We start from the raw sequence: 16,929 nt of genomic DNA, 5'->3' as shown, positions 1-16,929 counted from the left end.
TGTAAAAAAACTGTCTTCAACTCAGATGAATATGCAAATATGCTAGTTAAAGGATTCATATATTTGGAATAGGTTGCTTGTATTTTCTTTGGAATGCCTATTATATGAAGTGAAACACTTCAAAAACTATTTGGTCATGTTTTTCATTCTATATTTGGAAGGTTTTATAGAGAAACTAAAAAGTCAACATAAGTTCCTGATTCTTAGATCCTTCTGAGTAGTTAATGCCTACTTGTGATTCTTGATACCAGGAAACACAGGAGTTGATAATGTTGATAACATTGATAATGTTAAAAAATTTTCATTTTTCGGGGTGCCTGGGTGGCTCAGTCGTTAAGCATCTGCCTTCGGCTCAGGTCATGATCCCAGGGTCCTGGGATCAAGCCCCACATTGGGATCCCTGCTCAGCGGGAAGCCTGCTTCTCCCTCTCCCACTCTGCCTGCTTGTGTTCCCTCTCTCGCTGTATCTCTCTCTGTCAAATAAATAAAATCTTAAAAAATTTTTTTTTCATTTTTCTAATAAAAATAATACTTTTCTTTTCTATTAGAAATTCATTGAATTTGAAGACTCTCAAGAACAGGAAAAAAAGGATTTACAGACCCGAGTGGAATCTTTAGAATCTCAAACAAGACAACTTGAACTCAAAGCAAAAAACTATGCTGACCAGAGTAAGTAAAAATACTTCTCCTCATAAGTACACATTAAAGAGTGGGCTCTAATAGCACAGTGACTCATCTTGACATTTGACTGGGCTTCCACATACATGCTTGGAATTGTCACCACCCCAGACTGAAGAGTGAGACCTGGAAGCTAGGTTCAGTTCTTTTTTGTTCACGTTTTCTTGTGGTTCCGATGTCTGCAGAAATAACTAAATCCAAGATACCTTTAAGACTCTTTTCTTCAGGGATGCCTGGGTGACTCAGTCAGTTAGGCGTCTGCCTTTGGCTTGGGTCATGGTCCCGGGGTCCTGGGATCAAGTCCCGAGTTAGGCTCCTTGTTTGACGGGGAGCCTGCTTTTCCCTCCCCCTGCTTGTGCACTCCCCCCCACCCCATCCCCCTCTCTCTCCCTCTCTCACAGACAAATAAATAAATAAAAAATCTTAAAAAAAAAAAAAAAAGAAAAAGACTCTTCGTCAGTTTAGCTCTCAGCTTTTGTGGTTAACATTATACTGTATCCATTATGCAGGATTCTGGGGTGTATACATGTGGATCGTTTCTTCTGATTTTGATCCACTACACACAGTTCCTTTGCTTTCTGTATTGCTTTGAAATTTACAAATGTGACAAAAACTCTAGCTCTGAAATACGTATAAAAAAAATTACCAAGGGGCGCCTGGGTGGCTCAGTCGTTGAGCGTCTGCCTTCGGCTCAGGGCGTGATCCCGGGATCCTGGAATCGAGCCCCATGTCGGGCTCCTCCGCTGGGAGCCTGCTTCTTCCTCTCCCACTCTCCCTGCTTGTGTTCCCTCCCTCACTGGCTGGCTCTCTCTCTGTCAATAAATAAATAAAATCTTTAAAAAAAAAAATTACTGAATTCCTGGGACACCTGGCTGGCTCAGTTGGTAGAGTATGTGACTCGATCTCGGGTTTGTAAGTTCAAGCCCTATGTTGGGCACAGAGTTTACTTAAAAAAAAAAATTACTGAATTCTCTTTTTCATTCTTTTCTAGTGGAAAACTGCAGGAGTGTAGGGTAACAGAATATCATTTTTCAGAATTATTTCATTTTTAATAAAATTTCATCTTATTCTTAATTTAAAAATAACTGTTGTTTCAAACTCCAAGGATGATTTCTCTTTTTGGCTAATGAATTGGACCTAATTAAGTCAAAATTAGAAAATAAATGGGGAGAAACTTCATAGCCTGTTTTCGTGTTTGATTTGGGCTGGCTGAGAGCTCTTCAGTTTTCCCCCACAGCACTGTCTGTAAACTTTCAGAATCCTTGGGAGCAGGAGGTGACCAGCAAGCGTCCTGCATCAACCATTAAGGCTACATAGTGACACCTGCTGTTAAAGATAGGAATTCATGGTTGATAACCTTCACTCACTACCAGGCTGAGTGTATGATAACTGACTTCTCCCTCGGGTACTCTGGAATGGCCTAATAGAGCTAACGCTCGAATCACTGGGAATCTGGAGTTCAAGCATTATAGAATTCAAGGAAAGTTCACATAGCTATTAAGCAGATGTCATGGAAGGGAGCCAGTGGATGTTTGGTAACAGAAGCCAACTACAGTGAAACAGAATGAGCCACATATCCTGTCTTTGTACTTTTAAGTTTGTAGATACTTAGAGTGCTCTAGCCTTCCTTTGTTCACATTGAATATATCGAATGATTTCTGTGATTCTGCTATAGAAATTTAAGATCTTAGAGAGCTGGATGATGGACTGCACAGTGCAAACACTAACAAATACACTACTGGAGTCACAGTGCTGTGAGTACCACTCACCTAGAGAAACAGTCTTGTGGCATTTGCTAGCTTTTGGTACATTTCAAGAGTTGAGCATTCTCTATTCAAAGAAGAAAAATAGCTATTGGAGATAATATTTTAATTCTAACTAGATTGTGTTTTCATATCAGAGATTGTATAGTATTTTAGAACCAGACACTAAAGGCACAGTTCGCAGAACCAACCTCATTGTTTTACTTTGTTGTATTTTCCTTTTGATTCCTGAAGAGTACCAAGTTTTGGATAAGGACATTTTCTTTTAACTTAGAAGGGAACTTCTTGGCTAGAATCCTTTTATACACGAAGTAATCTGTTTCAGTGATAAGGGAGATATTATAGGACAAATTTACCTGAAACCATCTTTCTCACATTCAAAGGAGATACTGTTGGGGCACCTTGGGTGGCTCAGTTGGTTAAGTGTCTGACTTTTTTTTTTTTTTTTAAGATTTTATTTATTTGAGAGAGAGATTGAGAACACGAGTGGGGGGAGGGGCAGCGGGAGAAGCAGACTCCCTCCTAAGCGGGGAGCCCAATGCGGGGTTCAGTCCCGGGACTCCAGGATCATGACCTGAGCCAAAGGCAGACGCTTAACTGACTAAGCCACCCAGGCACCCAGAAGCGTCCAACTCTTGATTTTGGCTCAGGTCATGATTTCAGGGGTGTGAGATCGAGCCCTGAATTGGGCTCCACACTCAGTGAGGAGTCTGCTTGAGATTCTCTATTTCCTTCTGCCCCTCCCCCTGCTCATGCTGCCTCTCTCTTAAATAAATAAATAAACAAACAAAATCTTCAAAGGAGATACTGCTACTTTTTCCACAAAAGTCACTAAATGGAATGAATTGCTATTTTTATTTTTTCACATACACTTTATCCCTTTTATTACTAAAATTTAAAAAACCTGCTTCCTGTTCCTTTCTGGTAAACGTAAACAAAATAAAGTAGGCTTTTAATTAAGATTTGCTACCCAGACTAGTGAGTCATATATCCAGCTTTTTGGAATTGTTACTCTTTGTGGTATCTGTCCTCTCATTTCTCTCTCAAAAGTACTGATTACTAGTGTTTTCTATCTTAATTTAAAGTAATTTTAAAAAAATAAAATACCATTTAAAAATGATTTCTAATTCTCTAGGCAAGAGATGAGGAAATTCTTCAAGTAGGTATGGTCTTTGAGCTAAATTTAATCTGAAAACTTTATTTTTGTTTTTAATATAATATCCCACCAAGAATTTCTCTCCCTGGGAGTTTGCCATCCTATTTTGAAATAAATCTTGGTGTCTAAATAACAGTTAAAAAACTTAAAACTGTGGTTATTCAAAATTGACCATTCAGACGCACAAAACTCTAACACTGAATCGCTTGGTCGAAGAGCTGAGGCCGTAGAGAGTCTTCTTGCATTAATGCTCTGGAACTTACTCCCTTTTCCTTTGATGCCTTAGTCTTTTTCAGTCTTCCATCTAATTGCTTTCCACTCTCTTCCTTCTGTTTTTCTTTAACCCTTAACTGGGTATAATGTGAAATCTAACTATCTTAAAATTTTCTTCAAGTCTTTATTTTACCACATTTAAACATGTGAAAAAAATGTGTGCGGGGGAGAAATGTTTGACTATTTTTTCATTTTACCTTCTTAGTTTTCCCTCCCTCAAATCTCTTAATATGAGTCAAAGCTCCCTATTTTTAAAAAAGGTGGAGGTAGGAGGTATCACCAATGCCTTATCCTTTTGGAAAACCAGGACTGGGAATATGTTTTTTAAAAGATGAAAAGAAATGTAAATAGGTTATGTCAGAGTATGTGGATTCTTTTTTATATGATAAGCAACAGAATATCTGGACTATTTAATTTAAATTCTAATAGGTTTTTAAAAAAGAATATATTGTGATTTTTTGTTAAAGTTACTGTAATGTGACATCTATTTTTATTTTCATTGTCTTAAACTTTTAAAATGTTTCGAATGCTTTTTGGTGTTCCTGACATCTGTTTTTAAATAAACACTTCTTTTAGGCCATGAAAATTACCGATAATGATATTTATAACATAGGAGGGATGGGTGCAATTTTTTCTGTTTAGTGCCATTTTTTGAGTGCAGTGTGATAACAGTATCTTGTCCAGTTTCCATGTTTATATTCATAGGTTAGAGTCTTTAATTTTAAAGACTGTCTGTCAATTCCAATTGGTATGTTTTAGGGCACATATCCTCTTTAAAAAGTAGCCACAGTAAAAGTCTAAGTTCTGCTTTGAAGACGACTTCCTATGTTAAAAAGGGAAATTTTGGTTGTAGTTAACTTGCTATTTGAGAAGCAAGAAAACGTCAAGAAATAGGAACTGAATTAAGGACATAGTTTATAGCTTTTGATAGTTTGGAAACATCACGTTGTGATATGATTTCACAATATTGAGAAGTTGAGTCCATAAAAATTTTGTTAACAGTTTTGTGGTCATGTTTGATTTCGGAGGTTTCTAGTTGCTCTCTTTTCAAAATTTGAACTATGTAGGATTTTTTTTTTTCCAACATGAATAAAGGACTTTTAAAAATGCCGTATTATGTGATCTCTTATCTAGGAGTAACAATAGCTCTTCTTTGTTGTTAATATCTTGTGAGCCTTAAGGCAGAATCAGAAACATACATGGAGTGGAAAAACAAAATTGTGGATTGAGAAAGTCCTGTTGGTTCTTGACAACTATGGAAGGAGTCTGTAATCAACCTTGCTATTCATGATGTGGCAGTAATGGGTCTTTGTCACAAAATATATTCATTAGTTCTTTTGTATATTGAGTATTTCTCTCTTGTAAGCCAAATACTATCTTAAATGAGTCAAATAAATAAAGACATTTTAATACAATTAAAAATATTATACTACTCTATGCCTAGCATTTAGCTTGGTACAGAAGAATATGTTTGTAGTACAAAAGAATATAGTATGGTCATTGCAGCCAAACAAATCAGTATTGTGGGGGAGAAGGTTGTGTATGACCTTCTAGTCTTTTTCCATATATACTATGTTTTTATATCACTGCAGTTAGAGTGTACATATAATTTTGTATATTTTCTTTAACACTATTTCTCTTTTATAATCTTTTTTTTTTTAATGTCTGCCTATACATACCATCTAGAAGCTATGCCAGCTATTATCAGTTCTTATTTTCTCTGGGGTGCATTTTCTCTGGGGTGCGTTTTCTCCTTTATTCTAATGAGAATTATTTAATGGCCAGTTTGTTTTTTTACCTTGGCTACTTGAAACTCAGAACGAATTTAGAAGTGCAAGCTTACGGACTGGTTTGGACCTTACCGGTTGGCATATTTAAATTGTTGTCTTCTTGATCTGTATTTTATACATATATAATGAATTGTTACATTCTGATAAGCTATCATCCCAAATCCTTTATAGAATGAAGGAATGAATTACGTAAGAATAAATATAGGTAAATTAAAAAAAACAAACTTCTGTTGGTTAGTTGGACATTTTTTCCAGTGTAGTGAATCATATTGCAGTGAATATTTTTTCAAACCTATAGATTTCTCTATATTTTGATAATTTTCTTAGAATGTATTTAAGGAAGTAGGGCAAGGAAGATGAATATTTTAGTGGTTCTTGGTTTATAATAGTGTTTGGTCATTTTTAATGTGAACAGAATTAGAGAAGTATGGTTTAGTAGCATATTTCATTTTGTTTGTCATAACTTATGAATTTGAATCATTATTTGCAAAGTATTAGCACATGGAGCTGATATAGAAACATTTATTATTTGATTCTTAGGAAAACTATTTCCCTCAAGCTCTTTGAATTTATAACAGGTAACTTTTCCCTTGAATTGTGGAGATGATGGCAATGATTTTAAGCTACTTAAGGGCTCTTCTGAATCTGGTCTTCCTTCCTTTGAATGAAAATTCCTTTTTTAAATTAAATGGAAAAATGATTTTGACAGCTGATGACATTGTAGTAGAGATTTATTCTGACCTTTTGCTCTTTCCATCCCCCATATAACATTCATTTGCTTTTTAAATTTGCTATGAAGATCTTAGTCTAATAAAATAACTTGAAGTCTTTACCTTGAAACATGTATTATTTTTGGAAGGAAAACACTTCTGATTTCTTGGTCATAAGAATGAGCATATTGCTAGATGGAAAGCACAGGGAGGTAGTATAATCGTTAACATTTTTAAAAATTTTATTTTAAAGAAATAAAGGGATTAGAGCAGACCTCCATTTTGGGGATCATTTATAAGCAAGGTCTGTCTGTTAGTGATGAATTGAAATGTTCGCAACAAAGAGGAAAAATAAACCATTTTTAAGGTACCAGGTATAGATAGACTCATGCCAAAGTTAATAGTTGGGCCTAAATATTTTCTGACACTGTTTTTCCAGTCACTTAAAAAAAATACCTTCAGGTCGATAAAATGCTTTATCAGCCCCTTTACTGTGCTTTGTGATTGGCAATAAATATTAATATTCTGAAAAATTGAATAATATTGCAGTAGGTCACTTTTTCCATTTTAATGTTTTCTTGTCAATAGACCCTTCTACATTATTTTTAGAGTGATTAAAGTAGAAAACTGATGATCTGTATTTTTGTTGAAAGCATATTTTTAATAAGGCAACTTTAGGAGTTTCATATATCTCCTGACTTAGAAAAAAGGACAGAATGAGGGGCACCTTGCTGTCTTAGTTGGTAGAATGTGCAACCCTTCATCTCAAGGTTGTGAGTTCAAGCCCCACATTGAGCATAGAGCTTACTTTAAAAAAAAATTACAAAACGAAATTCATTATATAGAAAGTTATTTTAAAAAATGGTTACTTTTTTAGTCCATTTAACTTGAATTCTTTGCCATATTAAGAACATCATGTATATTTAATAAACTTTATACAAGGGTTTCTTTTTTTTTTGGAGCTTATTTTTAGAGGGAAGGCTGAAAATTAAGCACAAGATAATTTATGCAAACACTAACATTTTATTCTGCTTCATTAGGTACTATATGTGGTCTTCAGATGTGTTTCATGTCTCATTATCTGTATTTGGACTCTCTCATTTCTGTAGTCTAGTGTTGTCTATTGAGAACCTTAAGGTTGTAGTTTATAATTAATTTTATCTAGAACTAAAGTTTCATAGAAAATTAATTTTATTAGTAAGAGTGAAGGGATATGGTGGTTTAGCTTAGAGAACAGAATAAAAATGAATGATTTGATTACTTCAGCATATAAAGGGATAGGTAAAGAAGATGTCAAGTTGTTTTTCTGTAATTTTGGCAGATTAAATTAGAGAAAATGTTATCTGTTGATTTTGGTTGATTATGGGGAAGTATATCTTGACCGTGAAGGTGATACATAGGACTGTGTACTGGGGAAAGCATGGACTCTCCCCACATAGAGACTTCAGGTAGAAGAGTAGTCAACTTTCTGATGTGGACGGCTTAGGTAACATCTTCAAGACAAGAGACTAGGTCAGATCTCTACCACAGAGATTCTTTGAAGTTATTCTTACTCTGTTTTCAGGATATGATCATCAATTCATGAGAATGCTTTAGCATTTCACATTGTGTTGTTGATTAATAACATCTATCTGTCTGAAAATCTTTTGAACTTTAGAGACATGGTGCATGACTTAGTTGGCAGCGGAGAGGCTTTTATTACTGTTTCGATGTGGTTGTCTGAGATTTGTTTGCTGTTAAGTCAGCATTTGATTCTTGCTTACCTGTTGAGACTTTGGATACTCAATTGTTCAAGGAGAGGCTTCTGAAAGACCAATGCCAATCTTCTGAGGCCAAATAACTATTGGATTATCTGCCTTCCATGAATAGTAAGAACTGATGATTCCTTTTGAGAAGGCAAATAATGAGTTGGACACGGCATTCTAGCAGGTGTGTTTCTCTTTCTTCCCCCCATAGGCCTATCAGCAGTCTGATGGGGCAGAAGACAACAGAGATGGAAGGTGTTCCAAACTTGGCACAGGCCATCAATCTAAGGAGGTAAGCTCTGATTTTGAGCAGGCCGAGCAGGTGGCTCTTCCTGCCTTAATCATGTCGTCTTGCTCTTTGGAAAGATGGACAGAAAGAGCATTTAATATGAGGCTGAATAATCTCTATTAGCTATTAAAAGGGGGAAATTTTGGATTAGTCTTTTGATTCTTCTTTTCTCTTGCCCTCTCCCCCCCTTTTCTTTTTAGATGCCCTCATCTGTTTGATTTTTTTTTTCTTCAGAATATTAGCAGTTTTTTTTTTTAAGAATGGCAGATTCATTTATTTGTTGTTTTGGTATAGGGAAGGATGAGCAGAATCTTGTTTATTTCCAGTTAATCTCAGGTTGTGGCAAGTTTGATGAGTAAAATGATAAAGTTTTAGGATTTTTCCTCAGATCATTTTTACATTTGGTTTCACATCGGAACTCTTAAACAAGAAATGATCTTTTAATACACTCTACATATAGTGCAACAATAATAGGCATAGGTTAACTTTTTGGTACTTGAGGCTTTTGCGGATGTCTGCTGTCCTTGTCCAGTTGGGCCTTTCTTTCCTGCTTTTCCCTGTCCCTTCAACTTCCCTTTTCTTTTCCCTTTACCGATTACTTAGTGGCATACATGACTTGGAAGAGATGGCTCTTCCCAGCATTTAAAAGTACTTCTCTGTTAAACACTATTTTATCTCATGTGACTTAGGCCTTGAGAAAGCGGGAGTCCACATCTGTGTTGTGCTGAGTATTGTAAGTATTTTCAGAAAAGTGAGAGGTTCTGAATTTGTTACATGATTTTGGTGGTTAACTTACACACCTAAAAAGATAATACTAATATTTTGAATCACAGTAGAGGTAAAGGAAACATGAAATACAATTATAGATAGTTTCTATCAAGGTACTTGCTGGAGGTTTTATATTGAAGAAAATCATTGCCAGAAAAACATTCAGAAAATCGTCCAGAATAACAAATTCATAAACTGTTTAAAATCACCATGGGGTAACATGCCTTCGATGATTTAGAATGCCTTTTAAGAGGATTCAATGCGCGTTTATAAGCTAATATATGAGTTAAAGTAACTCTAGTTGCGGTAGCAGCCGTGCCACAAAATACATATATAATGACTCAAATGTGATATGTTATTTCTTGCTCATGTAAAAATTAAAATGAATGTTTCCAGTAGGTGGGTAGCTCCTTTGGAGATGCAGGCTTTTTACAACTTCTGGCTCCAGGTTCATCATACTCACCTACGCTAAGGTAGAGGGGAGGAGAAAGGGAGTGGACAGTTGTGTGTGGAAGGTTTTTATTGGGCCAGGCCTTAGGAGTGGTACACACAGCTTTTGTCTCTACTTCAGTGGCCATAACTCAATCAGAAACGAACTATAGAGGCTGCGGTATGCCATCTAGCAATGTGTCTAAGAAAAAGAGGAAATTGCTTGGTTAATATCTGGCTAGTCTTTGCTTTAGCTTAAGAGCTTTAGTAGATGTTACATGATTTTGCTCAAGTGTTGAGGCAAGGGAGTGAATGTACCTAAAGCTTAGCGATCATCTGCCTGTTGTTCCGACTTGTGAACTATCTGAGGAAGAAAAAACGGCAAATTCGAATGAAAAGATAGCATTTCTAATTTGTGCTCTTATATAATCTCATTTTTAAATAACTTCAAGGTTACTCTGGCTATTATCACTTTAAAACTCTTCACTGCATATTCATTTATTCAACAAACATTTACTAAGTATTGAGATTTTCTTTTGTTCTCTTACCATTTGATGTCTCTTCCTTTAAAAGATAGGTTACTATTAAATTAAGGTGTAATTTTCTGATGCTTATATTAGGGATAGGTTTTGAATGACATCTTTTAAAAATATATATAACTTACATTGCATCTGGCTGGCTCAGCTGGTAGAGCTTGTGACTCCTAATCTTAGGGTCGTGAGTTCAAGAGCCTACTTAAAATAAAAAAATAAATATAATTCATATACTGTAAAATCCACCATTTTAGAGTATACAGATCAGTGGTTTTTTAGTATATTCACAAGGTTGTACAACCATCACAACAGTCTTAATTCCAGATCACTCTCACCACTCCAAATAGAAACCCATACCTGTTAACGGTCACTCCCCATTCCCTGCTTCCCCCTAGTCCCTGGCAATCACTGATCTATTTTCTGTTTCTCCGGATTTGTCTATCCTGGACATTTCATATAAATGGAATCATACAATATGTGATCTTCTGTGACTGGCTTCTTTCACTTAGCATAAGTTCTTTCCTGTTGTAGTATGTATCAGCAGTACTGCGTTCCTTTTTAGGGCTGAGTAATATTCCATTGTATGGACATTGTATGGCATTTTGTGTACCCCTCCTTCCCCCCCGCCTTTTATTGCCTATATATTGCTGGTCTGAGAACCAGAGAAAAAAACCGAACTTTAACTTATTTATAACTATTTGAAAGCCCATGTAGTTTTGCAGAGTTGAGTATAATGAACAACCCCTTTGGGATGATATCCCTTGGATATCATGGGTGTCCTGGCTTTTTTAATTCCCAGTTCATAAGTGGTAAAGTAGTAACTTAGTGTTTGAACCATCTTTGTAATGCTGTGGTTGTCTACTAGTAATAGGTAATATATTTTAGTGTTCTTATTTTGATTTATATAGTTAGTTATCAATGATACATCTGGATATGACAATACAAAATAACAAGTTTTCTGTTTAATTTTGATGGGATGCAGTAATAAATCATTTAAGGGCTTCAAGTAAATAGACTGAGGTCAGTAGGCTCTAATTTATTCTTACACTGGGGTGTAGAGGAAGATGAAAATGGAGAATACTTAGGCTAGAGGAACTGATTATCATTTCTAAAGGTTTAAATCTAATTTATGTAGACATTTTAACCATGAGCTAATTTGTCTGCATTTACTTTAAAATTAAAGGTGGAGGGGTGCCTGGGTAGCGCAGTCATTAAGCGTCTGCCTTCAGCTCAGGGCGTGATCCCGGCATTCTGGGATCGAGCCCCACATCAGGCTCCTCTGCTGGGAGCCTGCTACTCCTTCTCCCACTCCCCCTGCTTGTGTTCCCTCTCTCGCTGGCTGTCTCTCTGTCAAATAAATAAATAAAATCTTTAAAAAAAATAAAATAAAAATAAAAAAAAATAAAATTCAAGGTGGATAGGAGTGCCTGGCTGCCTCATTCGGAAGAGCATGCAGCTCTTGATCTCAGGGTCCTGAGTTTGAGCCTCATGTTGTGTGTAGAGATAACTTAAATATTTTAAAAAACAAAACAAAATTCGAGGTGAATAGAATGTTTTAGTATCTATGACTGATAAATTATGAGAGAACACCCAGTGTTGATTATTGAAAATAGTCCCTAAGATCATATGAACAAAGCAATAGAAAATATTTTAAGAAGGTGATTAGTATAAAGGTGTTAAAACTTCCTTTTTAGAAGGAAGTCAATTTCTAATTTATTGGTTAGGTTTTGCTAACAAGATACATGTGTTTATATGCTGCAAATCTTATCTTGCCCCTGGAAACTTAGCAATGGGCATGAGGAGTTGAATCCATTATAAATTTTGGAGAAAAATTTTTTGCCACCCGGATTTTATGTGTAAATGCACTGTATTATTCTAGAAAGACTTCTGGACTTGATCATAGAGCGCTTTAGTAAAGGTAGAAAATATTTCTTGTCCCAAATTTTATTTTGTACACTCATGAGATACATTCTCAGGTTAGTGAATTTTATCATACTATAAAGTAATTTTAAGAATTATCTTCTTTAGTGGTGTAAAATAATGAAAATGAATGTGGGAAAAAACTGTTATGTCTCACTTTTATAAAATAGCATATTGTCCTGGGAAGTACCTTACACAAAGTTATATTACTGATTGTTTATTAGTTTTCAGATTTTCAGTTTTCTTTTCTGTATTGGTATTTCTTTCTGAATTGCCAGCCTTTATAATTTGATTTAAAACATGTGGCACTAAAGGGAATATTTGGGGCACCTTGGCTGTCTCAGATGGAAGTGCATGTGACTCTTGATCGTGGGATTGTTAGTTTGAGCCCCACATTGGGTGTAAAGATTACTTAAATAAATACTTAAAAAAAAAAAAAAACCGAAAGGGAATATTTGTATTGGAGGCATATAGAATGGGAAATGGTCTAACTGTAGAGATTTTGGTCTTAAATAGGTGGAAGAAGAGTGGATTTCAGTTTTGTCTTTTTGTGAATGATACCACCTCAGACCATTTTCCAGTATTGTTAGGGCTGTTGGTGTATTTGTGAAAACTTAAAGACTGTCATTTATTTTTAAGGGGTTGAAGGTTTTATTGGGGTCTTAGAAAGCATGGTTATAGATCAGAAATAAAATCAGAATACAATAATGATGCACCAGACTAATAAAAAATAGAGGGTGCAATAAATTGCAGTCTATCAGTGCTGTCAATTTATATTTTGAGATGAATGTGTTCTGCTTGTAGTCTGGATCTTTTGCTGAAAAAATAAAACTGGTAGTCTTAAATAGTGTAACAGGTAAAATACATATTTATATAAAAAGCAAAGACAGGGTTAAGCATACTTGTCATTTATTTTGCATTGAACATAGTGGAAAGGGGCTCCCAAGTGGCTCAGTTGGTTAACCTTACCGCGGCTAAGGTCATGATCCCAGGGTCCTGAGATCGAGCCGGTGTTGGGCTCCCTGCTCAGCGGGGAGTCTGCTTCTCCCTCCTCCTTCTCCCTGCCCCTCCACTCATGCTCTCACTTTCTCAATTAAAAAAAAAAAGAAAACAGTGGAAAGGTGGAAATCATCTGTCAGAATACAAGTCTGTAATATGCAGCAATACTCACTGGAAATATCGTACAGTACCACTTTTTGTGGATTAAGAAAATTAACTTTTGTGTTTAGAAGAGATGGTAAACATTTAGGCTTATAATTTTAAGATCGTTGCTCCTAGGAAAATAATAGATAGGAATAAACTGTGGCACATCTCTACAATGTAATATTATTTGGTGCTAAAAATAAATGAGCTATCAAGCCATGAAAAGACACAGAGGAACCCCAAATGCATATTACAAAGCGAAAGAAGCCAAAGTGTAAAGGCTACATACCACGTGATTCCAGCGCTATGGGGATTCTGGAAAAGGCAAAACTATGGAGACAGTAAAAAGATCAGTGGTTGCCAAGGTTAAGGGAGAGGAATGAATAAGTGGAGCACAGGATTTTTAAGGCAGTAAAACTATTCCGTATGAAAACTATAATGGTGGATACGTGTCATTATATATTTGTCCAAATCTGTAGAATATTCAGCACCAGGAGTGAATCCTAATGTACACTGTAGGCTTTGGGTGATACTGATGTCAGTGTAGGTTCTTTGATTGTAACAAATGTGCCACTCTTCTGCAGGATGTAGCTGTTGGAGGAGGTTGTAGGTGTGTGTGGGGAAGGGTATATGAGCACAATGTACTTTCTGTTCAGTTTTGCTGTGAACCTAAAACTGCAATAAAAAAAATAAAGTTGATTAATAAAAATAAACAGGGTAAAGGGCAAGTCATATGTAACCATATGTAGTTTGTATGTGCTAAATGACCTTTTTGTGGGATGTATGCTAAGAAAAATAGAAATATAGATCATTTCTCTGAGATTAGTAAATATATCTTGAAAGAGATAGTTAGAAAATGGGTTTTCAAATGTCATTTTTTTTTTTAAGATTTTATTTATTTGACAGAAAGACAACCAGCGAGAGAGGGAACACAAGCAGGGGGAGTGGGAGAGGAAGAAACAGGCTCCCAGCGGAGGAGCCCGATGTGGGGCTCGATCCCAGGACTCAGGATCATGCCCTGAGCTGAAGGCAGACGCTTAATGACTGAGCCACCCAGGCGCCCCTTCAAATGTCATTTTTGAGGAAAAAAAAAATATGTCAAATGGAAATAAATTAAGCAGAAACTCTAATGGGTTTAGAAAGCTGTGGGTGGAGGCTTAAGGAATTATAGATAAGAATAATCCAGAATGCTTAAGGGGAGCAAAGTAATTAATAGAACTTTTAAGGAATTTTTATAGATGAAGCTAAGCCAGTTTGAACAAAGGTCATGTTCATTTAGGTAAGTAGAGGAAATCTTTGGTAATTGTGGTATATTAGGGTCTTATATCTCCTTTCCCACAGTCTTGCTAAGTAGTACCTAGCAGCAAAGCCATACAAACCAACATTGATAAGCAAATTGCCATAAAATCAATGAGGTCCTGTTTCCATAAGCTACAAGCCCAACTCTGTCCAAGTCACTTGATAAACATCTTGTACAAAAGCTTTAAGCTTTTTTCCAAGATGATAAATAATAATCCGTAGTTTCCTGTATTACTCTGCTAGGGTTGCCATGACAAAATACCATAGAAATTTATTTTCTCACTGTTCTGAAGGCTGGAAGTCCAAGATCAAGGTGCTGGCAGATTTGGTTTCTTCAAAGGTGTCTCTCCTTGGCTTGCAGATAGCTGCCTTCTCTCTGTGTCTTTATATGTTCTTCTCTCTGTGCATATGTGGGAAGAAAGAGCTCTTATAAGGACACCAGTCCTATTGGATTAGGACTTCACCTTTATGACCTATGTTCAGTATCCTTCCATTCAGTTTTGGGCACCATCCTATGTCAGTCAGCACATATACACTGCATTCCTTTAACAATACCTTTGTTGTGTTTGAAAAACACATGTGTGCCAGGTGCTAATCTTAATATAAGCTCTAATACACTATCATTATATGTATTTCCTAGCAATGAACTTGTTTTGTCATAGGGTTGGTAAATATGCAACTTTATTAAATCTTGCCCAACAGTTTTCCAATTGGGTGTACCAGTTTTTACTCCCACCAGTAGCATATGAGAGGGCAAGTTGCTCCATATTCTTCCACAACTTGGTATATTGTGTTTCTCATTATAGTTATTCTGATGGGTATGCAACGATTGTTGCATTTTGGTTTTAATATGTATTTCCCTACTGATTAATAAAGTTGGGTATGTATTTTTCTTGGCAATTTGATACCTATGAGTCATATCTGTGACTAGGTTCTTTCCATAAAAATGGAGGGTTTTTTGTTTGAAGCAAAAAGGAGTACCATCTATACATTTTTTCTCCCAAGTGAAGTTTTAAAGTAACTCATATATGAACAGATTAAAAGGAGTATTTCTTGAGAGACAGCATAGCATAGTAATTAAAAATAGATTCTGGGTGGGATGCCTGGGTGGCTCAGTCACTTAAACGCCTGCCTTCAGGTCATTGTCCCAGGGTCCTGGGATTGAGCCCCACATCTGTCTCCTTGCTCAGTGGGGAACCTGCTTCTCCCTCTGTCTGTCGCCCCCCCCTGCTTGTACTCTTCTCTTTCTCTCTCTGACAAATAAATAAATAAAATCTTAAAAAACAAAAACAGGTTCTGGGCCTAGACTCTTCCATTAGGAATTCTAGTTTTGCCATTTACTAACTGTGGCTTTGGGCAAGTTACTTAACTTCTATTTGCTTCAGTTTCCTCATCTTGAAAATGAATGAAGTAATAATACTTTCATCATAAGGTTAGTATCAGGCTCAAATAAGTTTATGTAAAGCACATAGGACAGTGCATGGTATATAATAAGCATTATAAAGTTTTAGCTGCTATCAGTAGTGGTGGTGATATAAATTTATTTTATGAATTGATGTCAAGGTAGCTGGCAAGAATAATGAGACTCTGTTGAGCAAAAATCTGAAATTGAGGTTTATGAATGATAGTTGCAATTTTACTTTAGACTCAACCTCCATTTTTTTGTTTTGGTTGCACAATACCAAGAAAACCTTGATACACACAGATGAACAACTACAAATAGATAAGGTTCAACCGGTAGTCTCAGGGTTAAGTTTTTGGATCAGTTTAATTGACGAGAAGTAGTATAAAACATTTGTTTTGAAATTGTAACTAAATATCTATAATTTGCTTGGGTTTCCTGTGTTTAAGTAAAAATCACAGAAGCAGCCCTAAAAATTATTACACTTTCAGTACCTCTCGCATTATCACAATACATCTGCATTACAAGTTTGCATATTATTGCTTTCAGCCACAAAGCTACAGTTTTTCTAATTAATGACGTATTTTCAAGATATTCAAACAAAGGTAGCAAGTAAAGCTACACAAACCAAAGATGAGTTTACTGGTCAGCGCAAGTTCTGCGTTGTTGGGTGTTTGGTGTGTTAACATTAGGTATAGGGAAACATTTGTGTACTGTTAGTGGTTCGTAGTTAACTTACATGGCCATCTATTCATAGTAGTTACTTACAGCCATTGGCCAGGAACACAGGCTGTGGCTTACAAGCAATCTTGCATGCTTGCAGCTAGCAGACCCTTAGACCAGCAGAACATTTCCAGCTAATTTAAGGTTTTTAAACAAACTTAAATGAGTATCTTGACAAGCTCCTGTGGCACCAGCTTTATTTCTTCCCACCAGATTGTTTCTCACTGCTCCTTACCTTAGGCAGCAGGAGCTCCTCCAGACTGGCCAGTCTCCCCTCTTCCTTACCACCATCATATTTCGTGTTCCCT

The 16,929-nt window shown here is 36.1% G+C and overlaps 1 protein-coding gene across 4 annotated transcripts in view; it reads left to right on the top strand.

The window, feature by feature from the left end:
- SPAG9 (sperm associated antigen 9) overlaps positions 1-16,929 on the top strand; it is a 135,411-nt gene that overhangs the window by 34,154 nt on the left and 84,328 nt on the right. For all 4 annotated transcript variants that reach the window (XM_040640845.1, XM_040640843.1, XM_040640844.1 and 1 more), the window contains exon 2: positions 549-669. In XM_040640845.1, coding sequence (XP_040496779.1) covers positions 549-669 — 121 coding nt within the window. The remainder of the gene's footprint in view (positions 1-548; positions 670-16,929) is intronic.

The sequence above is a fragment of the Ursus maritimus genome, unplaced genomic scaffold (assembly GCF_017311325.1).
Source record: "Ursus maritimus isolate PB19 unplaced genomic scaffold, ASM1731132v1 scaffold_24, whole genome shotgun sequence".
Taxonomy (NCBI): domain Eukaryota; kingdom Metazoa; phylum Chordata; class Mammalia; order Carnivora; family Ursidae; genus Ursus; species Ursus maritimus.
The sequence above is the reverse complement of the archived record's forward strand: the minus strand, read 5'-3'. Positions and strand labels throughout refer to the sequence as shown.